The 17,815-nt window shown below is 35.1% G+C and overlaps 1 protein-coding gene across 1 annotated transcript; it reads right to left on the bottom strand.

Annotated features, from left to right (window-relative positions):
• Window positions 1-670: 670 nt before the first annotated feature.
• LOC592051 (AP-5 complex subunit zeta-1) lies at window positions 671-17,772 on the bottom strand. The gene is made up of 18 exons (XM_030984110.1): window positions 17,709-17,772; window positions 14,890-15,027; window positions 14,216-14,420; window positions 13,484-13,628; window positions 12,746-12,852; window positions 11,892-12,207; window positions 11,371-11,408; window positions 10,874-11,030; window positions 10,006-10,190; window positions 9,441-9,524; window positions 8,016-8,221; window positions 7,360-7,446; window positions 6,707-6,829; window positions 5,517-5,649; window positions 4,743-4,820; window positions 4,182-4,292; window positions 3,084-3,235; window positions 671-2,506 (listed from the first exon to the last, which is right to left on the bottom strand). The coding sequence occupies exons 1-18, from the start codon at window positions 17,759-17,761 to the stop codon at window positions 2,380-2,382; spliced, it is 2,445 nt and encodes an 814-aa protein (XP_030839970.1). The 5' UTR covers window positions 17,762-17,772; the 3' UTR covers window positions 671-2,379.
• Between the last annotated feature and the right edge of the window lie 43 nt (window positions 17,773-17,815).

The following is a 17,815-nucleotide window of genomic DNA, read 5'->3' as shown; positions in this document are numbered from 1 at the left end:
TAACGACATTAAGAACTTCTTGACACATTTATGTACATGTGAATCAGTCTGCAGAAAGCAAAAAGGGATGAGGATAAAACTAGTTCTTTCTTATTCATTAGTTGAGCCTTGGATAAATCATGGCTCATAATACAGTCAAAGTATTTGAGAGGGAGTAATAAAACCAAAGGGTTCAATAGAGAGTTGTTGACCCACGACACCATATATTTGGATGAATGACCTTTCTGAACAACCATTGCAATTAAATAGGAAAACAAATAAATTTGTATTGATCTCCTTTTAGAATACATGAACGTTTGAAGGTTCCTTTAGTTTATTAGAGACTATAGATTACCATGGGTTTGATTAGCTATTACTACTGGCCCTAGTATGATTGTGTGACGCAAGTTTCCGCAGTGCTTTAATTTTGTAACCATGTATGGAGTGCATATGACTGCTTTAAGTATTTGTACATGTACATGTAGCAATTATATAGGGATAGTGTCAAAGATGTGTGTAAATTGGTATACATTACATGATTATTTCAATTTTAAACTGTCAACTCATCCTTAATAGGAAAAACTGTACATTTATTTTTTCCAATAGGACACTCTGTTATGTTGCTCTAGGATAAAAATTATGTAGTAACTCACTCAACAAAAGAGAATACGGTATGAAATTTATAAAAATCTTGGTTATAAAAATAACAATTTATTGCAAATATGTTACAAATTTAGGATTTCTATCTCATATAAAATTATCTGCAATGTACAATTCAACAACGGTATAATTCGATAACAAAATGGTGACAATGTATTATGGATATATGTTAGTATTTCTGGAGAAAAGGAGTATATGTAAAAATATAAAAAAAGACATGGTAAAATTATAATCCTGACAATAAAATATAAATACGATAAGTGCAACTTAAATGCAAACATATACATAAATAAGCTATACATAAGAAATTATTGTTCATGTAAATGAACTGCATTGAGCCAATGACAGTTTCATCAGTATACAGAAGTACACTATCTGATAAGATCCTCTTAGCTTATGAAAACAAACTTGTAGCAAGGACCTGGGTATCTTGAAACAGCCTTATGAGGTCTAAAGTTTACGAAAAACAAACACTTTTAAGTGGCAATACCTTCAAGTACAGACAGACAAAGAGTGCTATGTTGATTTTGAACTCATTTAATTTCCCAAGGTGTGAGTGCTACTTTAAATGCAAAGATAATATTATTTATTTGGAGGTCTGAAGTCCACACTTGAAGGATAAACTTCTTTCACATACCGGTACTTCTGCTTAGGAGCTCCGATGAAATGCACACCATTCTTTCCTTATCAGTAATGACTGATTTATTCATGATATTGCACTGTTTAACATCGATCAAAGAGGAATTGCCAAATAAGTTTAGTTTACAAAGAAAGTAAAAATACAAGATTTCATGATTAAAGGTCATCCATCATGCTAATTTAGTTCATTTTGTTGAATGTTTCTGACAACAACAACAATTCTATTAAAAGAAAATACTATTCCCGAGCACACAGGTACTGTATCACTTTAAAATCACTTCATTAAAAGGGGGGGGGGGCAGGTGTTAGTAAGATGGAGAGGACTGACACCAAGACATTGCTACAAACATAATGCTCTCTGTCAAAGCATTAATCTTGATCCACATCAAGGTCACTGGCAGTGCCATGTCCTCTCAAAAACATTAGGGATCTTCTTTCAATAACACCGATATCAGACCTCATAACAACATCGCATATGATATGGAAGGATGTTTATGGAGATAGTAAATTTCTGGAATTTTCTGAAATCATTAAATTCTGTAAGTTCTTAGTTTTTCTTAGAACATAACAGATAGTAGCATTATCAACAATAACTGCCCCACTTGCAAAAATATTAATTCTCCAAAAACAGAACTTTATAGCTTAAAACTGGTACTTGCCGATACGCCACTATATCAGATGACTATCCTGTATACAGCTACCATACACTTTAAATGCCTTACTAGTTAGTAGTAGTTCTACAAGTAAAATAGCCACTGATATAAATCAGAGATGATTATCTGAACTATGTGATTATCTAGCTTATCAAGCTGGCTTGAGGTTATATAAAGCCTTTAACAACTTACTAATTTGGGCTTGTACAAGTTGACTAGCTAGCCTGGGGTTGAATGAGTTTGTTAGTTACAATAGATTGGGATTTTTCTTTGTATGAGTTGACTAGCTTGCTTAAGGTTGTACAAGTTGACTAACTAGCCTGGGGTTGTATGAGTTGACTAACTTGCTTGGGGTTGTACAAGTTGACTAACTGGATTGGGGTTGTACAAGTTGACTAGCTAGCCTGAGGTGTAAGTTGACTAACTGGCTTGGGGTTGTCCTAGTTGACTAACTTGCTTGGGGCTGGATGAGTTGACTAGCTGCCTTGAGAAGGAGTGGGATGGATGCGTTGACATCAGAGTGCCATCTTCCCTCTCTGATATCAGTTGATGGGCTTAAGATGGCTGAAGCAACACTAAATGAGGAACAAAAAGGAAAGACGACAAGGTGAAAACACGACATAAAAAAATATATATAAAAAAATATATATACTACAGGCTGTCCACAAGAAGACCATTACCACCATTGGCAATACATAGCCTTTTTTGTGGACAGTTGACTATATAGACACATGATAACTGTGGAAAATCCCCTTTCTCACTTTTCCCTTTTTTTTTTACATCACTATCCTCTTGCTATCCTTAACATTTTTTTGTACTTGCTGGTATTGTATCTTCAAAATACCCTTAATTATTCTATAACATCATCTGTCTTTTCAGGTACTATAACACATAAAAAATGAGAATTCATAACCTCAATACAAAAACAAAGTACTGCATATATATTAACACGCCTTATCTTTTTCTAATGTTCTAATTATCTTTACTTGAGAGAGAAAATATCCATACAACTATCGATGCAAAAACAAAGGAGTGTATAGGAGGACAGAACAATTACATATACATCAAAATGCACAGATAGATATAAACAAACTGCTGAACTGCACATTGACAAACATACATATAACTAGAGCCTTTATAATGTTAACGTACTCTGGTAACTTGAGGAGATTGACGAGCTCCGTCGCCCTGCTGAGTAAGACCTTCTTATCATCCTGACCTACTCTGCTCTTGGTTTGCTGCTGGGAGATCTTGGTCAGGCACAGGATCACTCGAGGTATCAGGTCCTGACATCTTGAAGCAAGCTAGAAGAAGAAAACAAAAAGAGCTTACTTCAATATAATTAAAAAAGGAGCTAAATGCATTTTTGTAGCTTTACAGAAAAATAGAATTGTTACCAGATTTTGTACAGGCATCTATGGAAAAGTGATATTAGAATGTGCATTTTTTCATAATTGCTCCCAAAATTTAGTTAAATAATTTTGTTGAAAGACAGGTACTTATGTGAACAATGTTCTGATATCAATAATTCAATTTTCATCAAAAGTGAATTTAGCTCCTTTTGGAATAAAGCTCTTCATATACTAACAAATCATTATAGAAATTTCAGGGAGCTTACAAAACGGCATGGGTTGAGGTGTTTTTCTCATTTGGCAAGACTCTAACTTAGATTTGCTATACTTAATTAAGGTGAGATCAATAGGGACCTGTGAGAAGAAATTCCTTCAGTGACCCAGTGTCTTATCAGGACATTGAGGCTAAAGCCTGTGTAATATACTTCATGTGCGTATGAAAAGGTTAATAGGTACATGGTGGGATATGTAATCACTATATTATAATTATTATTTGTCTTCCTTTTCTGCCCTTATTGCATCAGCAAATATCATGTAGATCTACAAGTAACAAAAAGTTAAGATTTCCCATACTGGCTGACATAATTCAAACTTTATCCAGAATGGAGATGACAGAATCAGCTAGACAATACCAGTATTTATGATCTATGTAATACGAGTTGTAAAGTTGTGGTCCCCACCTGAATATAATAACAATAATAATATGTTAGTATACGCGAGGAAAGGAGATGAGGACAATCGTACATTATGTTGTATTGGCATTAGAGATTCTACTGAGCTTGTATATACATGTACTTCACTTCTGGTTTGCCTGAACTTGACCAAAAATCATATAAATTACAAGACATGATTGAATCAAATAAGTCATCGAAAACTCTGTAAATGTTAGCATGTCTACCTTGGCCAGGGTTGTCATCATGATGGCCATGAGTCTGATGGAGTATGGTGGTTTGCCTTCTGTGGAGGACTGGACCAGGACAGAGACCTCGTAGAGTAGGGTCTCAAGAGACTGCAGGAAGAAAGTAAATTGATTAACAAAGTTAGGAGATATGTTTGGTGGGAGATATTCAAGATTTTTCACTTTCTATAAGATATATCTTGGGAATAGAAAAATGATTTTTTTTCTAAAAAGTGACCAGACTGAATTTTATTGTGTACACATAGATACAGATTTAGAATTGATTTACACATAACCCATGTGCATCTTCTAATATATTAATTTTGAATAAAGATGTCTCAAGAAAATGTATAATAATATGAACAATGATAATACTACATTTCTGCAGAGTGTATATTTCAACATGCTTTGAAAAGCAAGGGATTATACAAGGTACCTATTTAATGCATGTGTTTTGAGTGATAAAACATTTTGAAGCTCATATTTCCCCCCCCACTATGAGCAAATAACTATTAGGTATAAAGAAGAAGGATCATTCAGCCTTCCCTTGTAAATATTTACCTCATAGTAACCAGATATGATTTCCATAGTGCATCTTTTGTCATGCATGGAGGCAGTATACTGACCAATAATCCAGACCTAATATTGGTAGCAATAGACAGAGGAGAGGGGGAGGGAGAAAGAGAGAAGGAGAATAGAAAGAGAGAAGGATAAGAGAAAAGGAGAGGGAGAGGGGCAGGCAGAGAGAAAGAGAGAGAGAGTGGGAGAGAAAAGGGAGAGATATCAAAACATAAACACCCTTACGAGACAAGAAGTCAGCAAGCATTTCAAAGAATAAAAAAATTGAAATCAGAATCAAGTATACTGACAACTCTAGTTCAGTTCATAATTTAAATCAAGAAGGGTAAATTTGTAGAACTCCTCAGTGATAGGTAGATAAACGCTTGCATTTTTTTGTTTATAAAGGCAGTAGCAGATCAAGTTTATGATTGGTCCTTCAATTAGGAAGCACATAATTTCTACATTGTTTTATATCCAACAGAAGGGCATTAACATGAAGTTTGGTCAAATGTCATTGTTTTCCTTCGTAATAAAAGGGATGATCAAATAATACAGAGAAGTTATAGCTTACATGTATCACTGTGAACAAATGAGAAAATGTCCAGACTGCCATGTATTATGATATGTAGATATAGGCAAAGAAAGAGACTTTGAAATTCATATTTTGTAGAAATAAATATCTGCTGGCTGCCCATCCATTCACATCCTACTGACAAGAACACAACGTTATCTTCAATTTGACCAGCAGTAGAAAAAAAGAGCTTGCCCACTTACCACATGTGAGAAGAAGTCTTCCTTGCCATCGATGTGCCTCAAAGCTCCAATGAAGTCCTGGAGTTCAGTCCTCTGATCTACAACCAAGCTGGGATGAAGACTGAACATCTCCAGGAGGGCATCACCCAACACCCTTCAAGAAAGAGATAATTTGATACAAATGTTACTTCAACAATATTCAGCACATCAACAGACAAAAGATTATATCTTATGGATACTGTGTTTTCAAGTGTATAGCTTTTTGCAGATAAAAGGAGTACCCTCAAAACACAAGACATAGATTTGTGATAATTACATAATACTACGAATTCAAAGAATTGGTGCTATCCCCAAATAATAAAACAGAAGTTCAAAAGATTTTTGTTTTGTTTAGGGTGTTCTTTTTTTGGTTTCATGATCGGAAAGCCCCCCCCCCCCTACAAAAATCACAAAAAATTAAATCAAATCAAATTTATAGGATCTGAATGCACTTTTACATACACAAACACATAAATATATGCCCTGCTTATCAAACCAAACTATATTATTCTGATTCATATTATGTAAAATGTAAGAAGGCCTGAAGGGTGATCCAACATACCCCTGGCAACATTGATTCTGTCTAAGATATAGGGACAGAGAAAGGGTTATGATTAGGTTAGAGATAGGGTTTAGGTTAGGGTTAGGTACATGTATAGCGTTTCAAGGGTTGAAGTTATAGATTTGACCAGTGTAGGAAAGTGATGTCAGAGTAGCAGTCGCAGAAGATTGTACTGTACAACTGGGCCTCATTTCACAAAACTTGTCATCAGTGACAAATTACAGTTTTTTGTTATAAGCTAGTGAAATCCTTGCTTCTGATTGGTTATCAGGAGATTTTTCACTGATTTTTGTCATTTGTCATTGAAAAAAGACTTTGTGAAACAGGTCTCTGGTCTGCAGCCCGATCCAAGATTGGACATCATCTCACTTACAGAGCTGCCAAACTTTTGCGACTAAAAAAAGGAATCATGATGGCAAAAAAAAAGGAAATGTTTTAAAATTAGTTTTCTATTGAATTTGTGATCAAATCACCATTTACCTGCAGTATGTAAAAAAAAAAAAAAAAAAAAAAAAAAAAATTATTAAAAAATGTATTAAAAAACGTATTTTATGAAGAAAAAATGTAGTAATTCCGGCAAAAACAGAATGGTTGGCAGCTCTGCACTTACCTTCTCATCTCATCTTGATAGGTAGTGATAGGGAAGAGGATGGCTGATCTTTCCAGGATGATAGGTACAAGCTGAGAGACCAAGTCATAGTCTGCGTGTTGCAATACTGTCTTGAAGTATAGTCTGCATGACAAAGAAAAGTGCAATAAGCTGAATAATTTGTCCAGAGGTCTTGAGAAACCAAATGGCAACTAGTTAAAAAAACTGTCAAAAAATCATATATATTACATCAATCTACTGACATTACATCAAAATTGTAGAAATCGCTTTATTGCAGATAATAAAGCATGACATATTGCCAAGTCAACTGCACAAAGCCCAAACACATCATTAGTATGTATTTTGTAAAGTTTAAACAACTGTATTAAACCCATGTTTTGCAACATCCAAAAGCATAAAAAACAGCTCTTCAGATCTTTAATCTCCATTAAAATTGAAGTAAAAATTACATCCGAAAATATGGTAATGAACACCCTAAGCAATTATGTTCTAGCTTTTCTTTTCAGAGGGGACAAAGAGTGATTTTTCCCAGTTATAAAAGTCTTCAAATAACTGCCTCACATTGTGAGTATTAAACAGATTGATCACTGAGACCATAGACTAAATGACGAGGTGATACCGTGAAGGCCCAGTAGTTTGGGGACTTTTCTTACCTGACAAGCGACGGAATAGCTTGGGAGCATATCAATACTCTTGGATGAGACGCCAGGTTCTCTATCAACTTGTATAAGAAATTTAACCTGCAAAGAGGGTGAATTCAGATGACAAAATAAATAAAACTGCACAAAAGGCATAAAACTGGTTAAAATAGTAGAAACAATGTGATTAATAAAATTACAAAAGTTTGAAAACATACTGCATAGGAGCAAGAGCAAGTATAAAAACATGCCTGCATGCACAGCTTAAATTAATAAAAGAAAATATTGCACGACTAACTTTTGATAATCACTGCTAGAAAGTTGCCTTTTGACTGCATTGTTAAAAAATGTGATTATGTCAATGGAAACTCCCTTTACTTGAATTTCCACTGATTTCTCAGAAAATTGGAAAATCTATGAGCACAAACTTCAGATTTAGAATGAGTTTTGGATGAAGGGCTTCCTTAAAATGAAAGCAAAGGACATATTACAATAAAAGCAACAATACATGTATAATACGACTAAAAACTTTTCCGCAAAATTCACAACAAATATGTTATAAATCAAAATCTATAAAGGTTAGGAAGCTTATAAAATAAGAATCTGTTATTTATCTTTATCTATGAATTTCACATTACGAATGTTACACAGGCAGAATCTGATAGTCTTACTTGGTGATAGTATCTCCCTTCCCTGATTGTGACCTCAGGATGTAGTTGAACCAGGGTTGGTGTTCAGGTTTCCTCAGGATGTTCACAGAGGTCAACCAAGATGGCTGACTCTCAAGAAGGGAAGGATTCTGTCTCAGCTGTTTCTCTCTATGTGTCAGGATCAGAGAGGCGGTGGTGCAGGGCAGGTCCAGAAGCAGATGGAGCATCTGGAAAGAGGTAAAGATCATAAGATTATAAATGAAAACGGAACACATATAAATAAACTTATAATTGAATGGGATATGTATCAGAGTTTCATACTCCATCCTGAATTTAAAGAGAAGGTTGAGTTCTGGGAAGAGGTGAAAAATAATTTGTGAGCATTACTCATTCTTATTATGCAAGTGTGGAAGAACATCAGATAAGACATATTCCCTGAAAAGCATGGCTCTTCAAATGCCTTCATATTCTAAATATGCATGTAACATCGTAAAAATCGGGGGGCCGGCTTTTTACGCCACGTGTTCGTGTAGTCCCATATACGTCTTTCTGTGCAAGTGTTTGTAACTTTACCAAGACTTGGCCAAATTTCTTATCATTTTGATGATTCCAGAACCTTGCAATACACACAAATTCTTATATGCTAGATGATCAACCTTTTCTGGTCGGTTCCACACCGTTTCTTTCACAATGCAATCGCATGACCAGAACTCAACTTCATCTTTAATCTCTTATATATATATATATATATATATATACTCTCTGGTTAAAAAGAACGTTAAGACATCATACTGATAAAAGATTGGGTTTTTCTTATGGTTAAAAAAAAATGTTAAGATTTCCTTTTTGGTTTACAGCAGGAAATTCAATTCTTTATCAGATATTTTTTTGTTCATTGTAATGATATTCTTTTAATAAGCTCCTTATTAACAGGCTAATTCACCTAGGTTGGTACTATATATATTATTGTACACCATAGAGAAATGATCAAGGTTATCTTCAGCGGAAAGAGTGGTCTTGGAAAAGGGTTGGTAAGAGTAAATCTTGATAGAGCTGTCACCTCCATTGGTCTTTCAAAAACTACATTTCATTCACAAGAAAGAATACTCTATGTCTTCCTAAAGTCACACTGAACTGGGATACCCCCTAGGCTGGCAGTAAGTGAAAAAGAGAAAATTGTCCACCAAAAAGGAAAATTACAAACCAACCAACCAACTAACGTAACCTTTCACCCTTCTAGTCAGTCAGGAAGGACTTTGTCTACAGATGTTACATAGACACCCACATCATGGTATAGGCATACAAGAGGAGATTGACAAAGCATATTGTGAGTAAGTAAAGTATCCACCCAACAATCATTGTACCCATTAGGTAACATAATAAGAAGAGACAAACAATCATTAATTGCAACTACATGGACATGTATTTTTTAAAAGTGGTCCTTACTTCTTTGGCAGTGTCCGTTGATATCATTGCTGGTAAGATCTCCACATAGTCAGACAAGAAGGTGCGAGGATTCCAGGCAAGAATCTGTATATAAAAAGTGCACAAATAACTGCAAAAAAACATATCTTATCATGAAATTCTGGTAGAGTGCTAAATTGTTTAAATTCAGAACCAGTAGGAGTTGTTGGCAGAAAACTGACAACAGTGAATCTACTCAACACAAAATGTAAGTTTACAGTAGGCTTGCGGGTGCACCATGTGAGAGGTAAGGTTTCATCATCCCAGTGACTACAACAATTGAATAATTTGTTTAAAGAGAACGATGTATTTTCCTTAATGTGAACTATATGTAGCTTGGAAAATATGTACATTGGGAAGTCAAGCATAAACAAATGCTTACTCGTTGGTTCACTTTATTAACAAAATATAATTTCACCCGAGATCATATTTAATCATTGTCATAACTGTTCAATGCATCCATAAAAAAGCTATTTGTTGAAAATCTGAATGCCATCCCATTCTACCTATCCTTTCTAGCCAATAAATATAATAAACATCTTCTTACTCTTAATATACTTGGAGAGTATTTCTCAAGAAGTTCTGTTTCCAGACAAAGCTGTTGGAGATTGGTGAGGAGAAAGGTCACAGTGTCAAAGGTCACGGTGTCATCATGCATGTATCTTGTAATGACCTCACCAAACAGATCTGCAATTGTTTCCTCTGGTTTGAACACCACATGCAATGCTTCACCTGAAATGGTAAATCATATGAAGAAATATGATCTCAATCACAACAGATCTGGTGCTTCATTAAGGAAACATGTGACAAAAACAAGAAGCTTTATTACAAATTTTCATAAAACAAGGCAAAGTTTAAGTATTAAACCAGAGTAAGTGTAGGTGATTTAGCTTTGAAAATGAATCTATTGCATCAAGCATTTGGGATAGAGTGAGCAGACTATCTCGCATTAAAACTGCATATTAGAGAGCTGCTAGGGCCTAAGGGGGTTATAAACTTTCACAAAACATGCTAAATCTTCCCTCAGGAAGGACAGAAATAATAAAAGAAGAGGCTTCCCTGGGTAAACAAAATCATTATCATTAGTGTTATTATTATTATGTGAATTTACAAGTACATGTAGTTGTTTCACCTGGGCCCTATCTTACAGAGAGTTGCGATTGATCCAAATCAATCGCAAGTTTGCAGTCTCCAATCTCTTATGTATATACTTGCGTTTGACTCTTTGTAATACGGGGCCCACATATAAACAGCTCACTACAAAATGGTATCGGCAGTAACAAACTGCATTTAAATTTTGATCAGCTACAACTACAAGAAAATATATATCATCCGATAAAGGGTAAAATTATACATGCATAATTTCTTATGATAGGACATATAACAGCTATCAAAGGTCATTGTTAGAAACTTACTGTAGTCCAGGAAGAATTGAAGAATGGCTAGCTGAACTCTGGGCCATTTCTTGGCAAGGTTTGTATGAGCTTGTTTGATTGATGGATAAAGCTTGGAGACCAGAGAGGTGTCTAGTCTGCAGATTACTATCAAGGTCTCTATCGCTTCAACTAGGCACTGGGAAAAATGGAAGTGATATTAATATTAAAACTTAGTATTTTCATAACTTAGAGTTACTTTATGATTTATCTAAACCTCAATTACCGGCATTCTATTATGAACCTTATCATCATCATATTCATCATCAAAAATCTCATAAGTAATTTCTTTTCAATTCAATTAGGCAGTGATTCATTATCATCTTTTTGCTTCTATTTATACTTTCTTTAACAAATGAATAATCTGAGGTTCTTCTAGTAGTTATCATTGACATAACTTGTCTGTATCAAGTATAAGAAGAGACAAATAATGACAGGGGAAGAATATTGATAACTACACCCGTCCAGTAGAAACTTACTGCTTGTATGAGGTCTTGATCTTGAATCTTTAGAGGTCCTTTAAAGATAAAATAAAAATTATTGATACTGTAGTCATAAAAATATCCTAAGACTGAACTTCCACTATGTATTTACAGGTAACTCCTGTACTACACACTGGATTTTATTAAAATAGATCTAACACAAATTATTTGTTCTCATAAAAATGTCAACAAAACATGAGATGAAACAAAAATTAAAGGAAATTTAAAACAACCCAAAAACATATTGCAACAAACAAAAAGACTTTCATCAACTGTTTTCACATCACACTTTTTTTTTCTATTTCATTGATTGGAAAATAACACTGAAAATATGCATAATTGGGCTCTTCTCATAAATGTTTTTTGTAAATTTACTTGAAGCTTTGTCTTGTTCATGGTCTTACCAATCACCAAAAGTGATACAAATCTAATCCCTTTAATGAAATAGTCAAATACAATCAATACATTTTAAATGATCACACCAAATGCGGTGTGCTGTTTTATTTTATGTGACTTACTTCTATGACAGAGGTCAATGACCCTGAGGCAGTACTCGCATGCCTTCTCGATCATTGCTTTCCTCGCTTTGTTGGCAAACTTTCCCCCTGAGGAAGCTGCCCTCGATGCCCCCTCTCCTCCTAAACTTGGCAACCCCCTTCCTCCGACCTCCAGAGGTCTGCTTGCCCCACCAGCAGGGCTAGTGGTTGTGGCTAGTAACCAGGCACGCAGACTGGAGAAGGTGTGTATGTTGAGGAGCTGGTCTTGACCATAGTAGGATGAGAGACTCAGTAGGGTGAAGAAGTCCTGGCATTCTCGCCCATCTATCTCTGTCACCTAAGGTACAAGTAACATTTACAATACAAATGATGTTATTATAAACACATTCAGGGTCTTTTCAATTCCATGTAATACAGAAGTCTCATTGATACCTATAATGTATGCAGAGCCTAACTTGAATACAAATCATTAACAACAAACAGCAGTACAGCGTGTGACAGTTCTTGCAAATTTAATTTAATTCTACAAGTACTTAATAATTACTGTCACTCCATTACCTCATTTTATTATTATGATTGTCGTCAACATCTAAAAGATGGTCTTATCTTCCAATGTAAAAATGTGTTCACCACAGTCAAGTCTGTTCAGATACAAGTTTACAAAATATTCTACTAAATGATTAGCAAACATTACCTTCCTTACAGTCTGAAAAGGTAATTAATGGGTATGGGCCATGTTTTGTTGACAATCTAAAGAGCTGAAATCAAAGTTGATTTGACTTCACAAGTTTGAAAATCCATAACTCCAGTGGCTCATGAAGACTCCTCTTTAGGAGAAAATCTATGAATATGATTAAAATCTTGTCACAACTTACGCTTTCATTTTTGCTTGATTTCTGCTTAGAGTGAGGGCTTGTTGCTTGTTTGGTGCTAGCATTAGATAACCAGTCACTCAGCTGGGATCCAACCACATAGATTTGCTCTGAAAGGGTTATATTGAGACCAAACATGAAAAACATAAATGCTGAGAACAGAGTCAATCTGTTGATTAAAAGTAATCAAAACAAACCAAACAGAAGAAAATGAAGATGAACACCGTACACAAAATTCACACTAATAAATGAGACTTACAACAATTTTGTAGGGGTGAAATTGCACAAAATAATAACCTTTAGAACTCCATAGTAATCAAGCAATGAGCATTTCTGTATGCATGCATATGAAATATACAATGTTTAAAGACAGTCATACAATTTTGAAACACATATTTCTCTCTCACATCATGTGGAAAGAAGTCATCATTGCTAGTTACATGTAGATGGATGACGATGAATAAATTAACCAGAGCTTTACTCATTGCTTCACAGAGAGCAACTCTGCTTAAACATGTACAGTTAACGAACAAATTATTCATATCTATAACAACTTTTATAAGTTTCTTAGTATGTGAGAAATTGATTTGTCCTGATTTGAGAAAGTGACATATTAAAGCTTACATTTCAAGTGCTCAATAAAGGCCCCAATTCAACCAGTCCCTCTTTTGTTCTTGAGTTATGAAAAGTTTTTTTACAAGGGGTATGAATAATTCTGTTGTTAACTGTACATGTACTCACCATCAGATAGTAAATCTCTGTGTTGGGTTGCCGTGGTAACCAGACTGGACAGAGCCCTGCACTGGATCTCAGAATTGAATCCCACTGTAGACACCCATTTCAACATCTGAGAGACAAGTTTCTCAAGACGCTTGGAGCAACGGCCCTAGAAAATATTCATTGAGTTATGTTACTATTATGATCAAAATCTGGGAATATAATCAGTACAAAATGTTCTAAAAACATGCTGTAATAGGTTATTTTTTAAAGATGTGCTGTTATGCATTATATATTCTGAATATAATGTTCACTCTTTTGTAAATATCACTTGATATTGTATTAGCATGATTTGATAATTTAGCAATATAATATAAGCTAGAAATACTTATCACATAAGCAAATCAGTGACTGATAATTTTTTAACAAACTATACATTATCATGAGAAAAAATCTGTTATGGAGTATGGGCTATATTATTGACAATTCCACATAATTATTTTTCAAATGCAGTCTGGCTGTGCTTATCATACACTTTATGAAAGTTCATTGATGAGTCCAGTTAATTCAGATACTAATTTAAACTGAGAAGTCAAAGGAAGCCAAATTGTAAACGAACAAAAAGACAAACAAAAAGAAAGCTCACAATGATTACTACCATTGTGGTCATAATATAATGGGTCACAATAAAATACATGATTATTCCCCTTCTTGTCATTAATTGCAACCAATTCCCTCTTCAAATAAGCATCTTACCTGTGCTAAAATGACGGGCAGCAAATAAGGAACATGTCTGAGATCACTGGCCTGCCCCGCCCCTAGCTCCACATCCAGCTGAGGAGTGGGGCCATACTCTTGAAGCACTGCACTGCACAGTAGGCTGATGGGCTCAAACTGTGGCAAGTTGGTATTGGTTCCCAGTACCACAATGCATAATGCACGCAGTAGATTCTTGGGTATCCTGGAGAAAATTTGAAAATTAAAGTAACAGTGAGTTAGTGCATTTATCTGCATTGAAACATTACAACTGAGCGACCCCAAAACATATTCACCGGTTGTTAAATTGGGGCTGCACACTTCACTCCATTGTTTTCATTCCTATCGCTGCACGAAAAGTGCAATTCAGCCCGCCAAAACATGCATAAGAAATCATGCTTATATTTTTTATGAGTTCTAAAATTTGCGCCCACCAATCTTAGCGCAAAATCCGCGAAAAATTAATGTACATCAAATATTTTTACTTTTACAGTTTACTTCTTACCCAGAACTTTTCAGAAAAAGAGAGGAATATAGTATTCATATCATTAGTATGAAAGCCAAAATATGATTAAATAGGAATCATCATCCCTCCAAAATACAAGTGGTTGACAAGACAGCTATCAAGCTATGCATTAAGAAGGAAAAAAAAGAAGAAAATAAAGGTTGCTTACTCTCTGTGTAGTTTGGTGCAAGAGATTGCCAAGAGAAGCTTCCTCAGACTGTGTACACACTGGATGGGTGGGGCCCCTGACACAAGACACTGGTGAGCTTCATTGTACACTGCTTCAAGCTCCTTCTTTGATAATCCTCTGCATTATATAATCAAAAATGTTTACATGGGATGAATTATAACATGATGGCTTTGATGTTACACCTAGAATTAGATTATTTCAAAGTGCATTTATAATCCTAAAGGGATTTTAGACATTTAAGCTGAAAAGATCAGAGTCTAGGGTTAACAATTACAGGTGATAGTCTTCTCAGTGTCAGAATTTAGATGCTTACATTAAAAGACCACAGCCTAAGGTTTAAGATAGATATTGTTGTAAATTTTGTAATAAAAACAATAATTTAACTTAATAATAAAAGTGCTCCAATACAATATTCAGAAATGAACAACGTACAATAAATATAAATGCAACGATAGATTTTTCATATCAATCTTGAAATTTTGAGGAGAAGAAAACTCAAATTCTTTGAAACCGTGCAAAGAAATTACTGATCCAGCTTTCACGCTAGCTGGAAGCGACAGTACTATTAAGATTACAAAATAGAAATATAATAAACAGCATGTTAACAGTCTACCATCTGCTCCCTGCCTTGCTAGATGTACTTCAATTTTTAATTTCTATTTTGTCCTCTCTGAAGTCTCAGCAATATCATAACATTGTTGCTTCTGGCTAGTGCTGTAGATGTAGCTGGATCAGCAATTTCGTTCTTTATAAATCGTGTAAATCATGCATCGCTTTGAAGATTTGAGTTTTCTTCTTCATTTTTCAGGTTGATATATCATATTTTCGTAAATTAGAAAATTCATAAGAGGGTCGTTTCATGACACTAACTCCATGACAGTCATATCTTTGTCGGCGACCTACGGAGATGTCAGGAAGTGGATAAACTGTTTCATAAAACCATGATCAGCGACAAATTAATTATTTTGATACTATTGGCTAAAAATATATAGTCTTTGCCACGATCCATCAGATTTTATCCTTCATTACAAAATTAGATTATGTGACTTAATTTCACTCAAACTGGTTGAAAAACCAAAAAAATATATTAGTGGTAGCAAAAATGATACAAACTAATGATATGTACGAATCTATGAACATCAAGGTTGCTTCGACGATGAGCGAATGCAAACTTGCAAGTAAGAGGATACCATAACTCACAACCAATCGAAAGAAGACCCTGTTTTTCTTTCAAGTTAAGAAGATAATTATATTTTAGACTCATAGTTTTAAAATTTATTTATACAATATTTATGTGATATGAATTGTATCAAAATTAGGCTTGAAAAAGGAAAACATCTAGAGAAATACCTTCACAAAAATTGTCGCCATTCTCATGGGTCTGTAATTACAGACTGTTCTATCTTCGGTGAGTCTCTTTGGTAGACCAATGTATGCACAAATGATATTTGTATCGTTAATTAACTTGTTAATACATTAAAACTTTATAAGAACAGTTTGTATGTTTTTATAAGCTTTTAATTTTATATTAAGTTTATAATTGAAATTTCAGTTTCAATTTTTTTGCTGCCCATAGACTGTCTTAAAGTTGCCTTGACATGGCGTTCTAATTAGATATGACAGGTTTAAAGTCGTGACAAGGAATTGTGGCGGAAGTTGTCGGTCATCTTGGCAAAGACGGTTTTGTGAAACATTTAGCGCGTTAGCGGACAAGTTGAGCGACAATGTGTCGTTGATTTTGTACTTGTAGTTATGACAGTTTCGAGAAACGAACCCCAGATCTTTAATTTTAATATTCACCTTAATATTGTGGGATATTTTTAACACAAAAAGGGCTAAATATCCGATGCCTGTGGAATGCTTTAGTTTACCGTGTTGAGTAGGGGCGCTGGTCCGAGAATAAGGATCATCCGCATGAACGAGGATTGTCTTCGTTAACGCAAACAGATGCGTTCACAAAAATAAGGATCGTCCACATTTTCGCAGACGTTTTATATACCTATCCGCGCGTTGTTGATGCGAAAAATGGATTGCGCGATGACTTAATTGATGCATTTTACGTTGACTTTGTACACGGACTTTCATGTTATGAGCGATAAATCCTCGGTTTGACGGACAGCCCATAAAAGTAGACAGTGAACTGGGGTTATTTTCTTACGCGGAATCCGTTTTTATGCATCGCCAGCGCACAATTTCGGGAACCCGAAACATGCAGAGTGCCAATGGCAATGAAAAAAAACCTCCGCAAAAAATGTGGACGATCCTTATTTTTTAGGACACGGTTTGTGCGCGTTTACAAGGATATCCTCGTTTATCTGGACGATCCTCATTCTCAGACCAGCGCCCCTACTGATGTTTATGAATTAAAATGCAAGTTTAGATCGGTTCATGTTTTTATGAACCCAGCCAGGTCCAGGCCAGAGCATATGATTTACAGCAAGCGGCAAGGTGTACCGTCCATAGTCCCATACCTAACCGGTCAGATCTATTGAACCAAGGTCTAAGCCAAGTACTAATAATACCGTTATAAGCCTACGCTTGAAAGTTACCCGGGCCGGGCCGGGCCGTGTCCATTCGCGCACCTGAAAAGTAATCAGAAAGCATACAGAACACACACAACAATCAATATGTGGGACTGATAACAATTAATGGTAGAGGTCAGCTCACTCAGCTGCCAGCTGATGGTTATCAAATAGCGTCTGCTAATTATTAAAAACTGAAGTCGTATACATATAAATCGATTGTTAATATAATTTACTTTAAAATGTACGCATATTGCGGGTAAAATGACTCGATACCTTTCCTTGATCAGGAGGAAACGAACGGATTTTCCATCAATGGGCGCGGCCATCTTTAGTTTGCCAATCGTACTGATTTTTTTCAAATATATATTTTTGTTCTTTAT

Source organism: Strongylocentrotus purpuratus, unplaced genomic scaffold (genome assembly GCF_000002235.5).
Source record: "Strongylocentrotus purpuratus isolate Spur 01 unplaced genomic scaffold, Spur_5.0 spur5_scaffold_14, whole genome shotgun sequence".
NCBI classification, from domain to species: Eukaryota; Metazoa; Echinodermata; class Echinoidea; order Camarodonta; family Strongylocentrotidae; genus Strongylocentrotus; species Strongylocentrotus purpuratus.
The sequence above is the reverse complement of the archived record's forward strand: the minus strand, read 5'-3'. Positions and strand labels throughout refer to the sequence as shown.

Excerpts from the sequence above, each read along its gene's own strand:
- LOC592051 (XM_030984110.1), bottom strand. The coding sequence starts at position 17,761 with ATGGCCGCGCCCATTGATGGAAAATCCGTTCGTTTCCTCCTGATCAAG. Across the intron at positions 15,028-17,708 it reads TTCCTCCTGATCAAGGAAAG|AGGATTATCAAAGAAGGAGC; the intron begins GTATCGAGTCAT and ends TATATAATGCAG. Across the intron at positions 7,447-8,015 it reads AAGGGAGATACTATCACCAA|GTTAAATTTCTTATACAAGT; the intron begins GTAAGACTATCA and ends CCCTCTTTGCAG.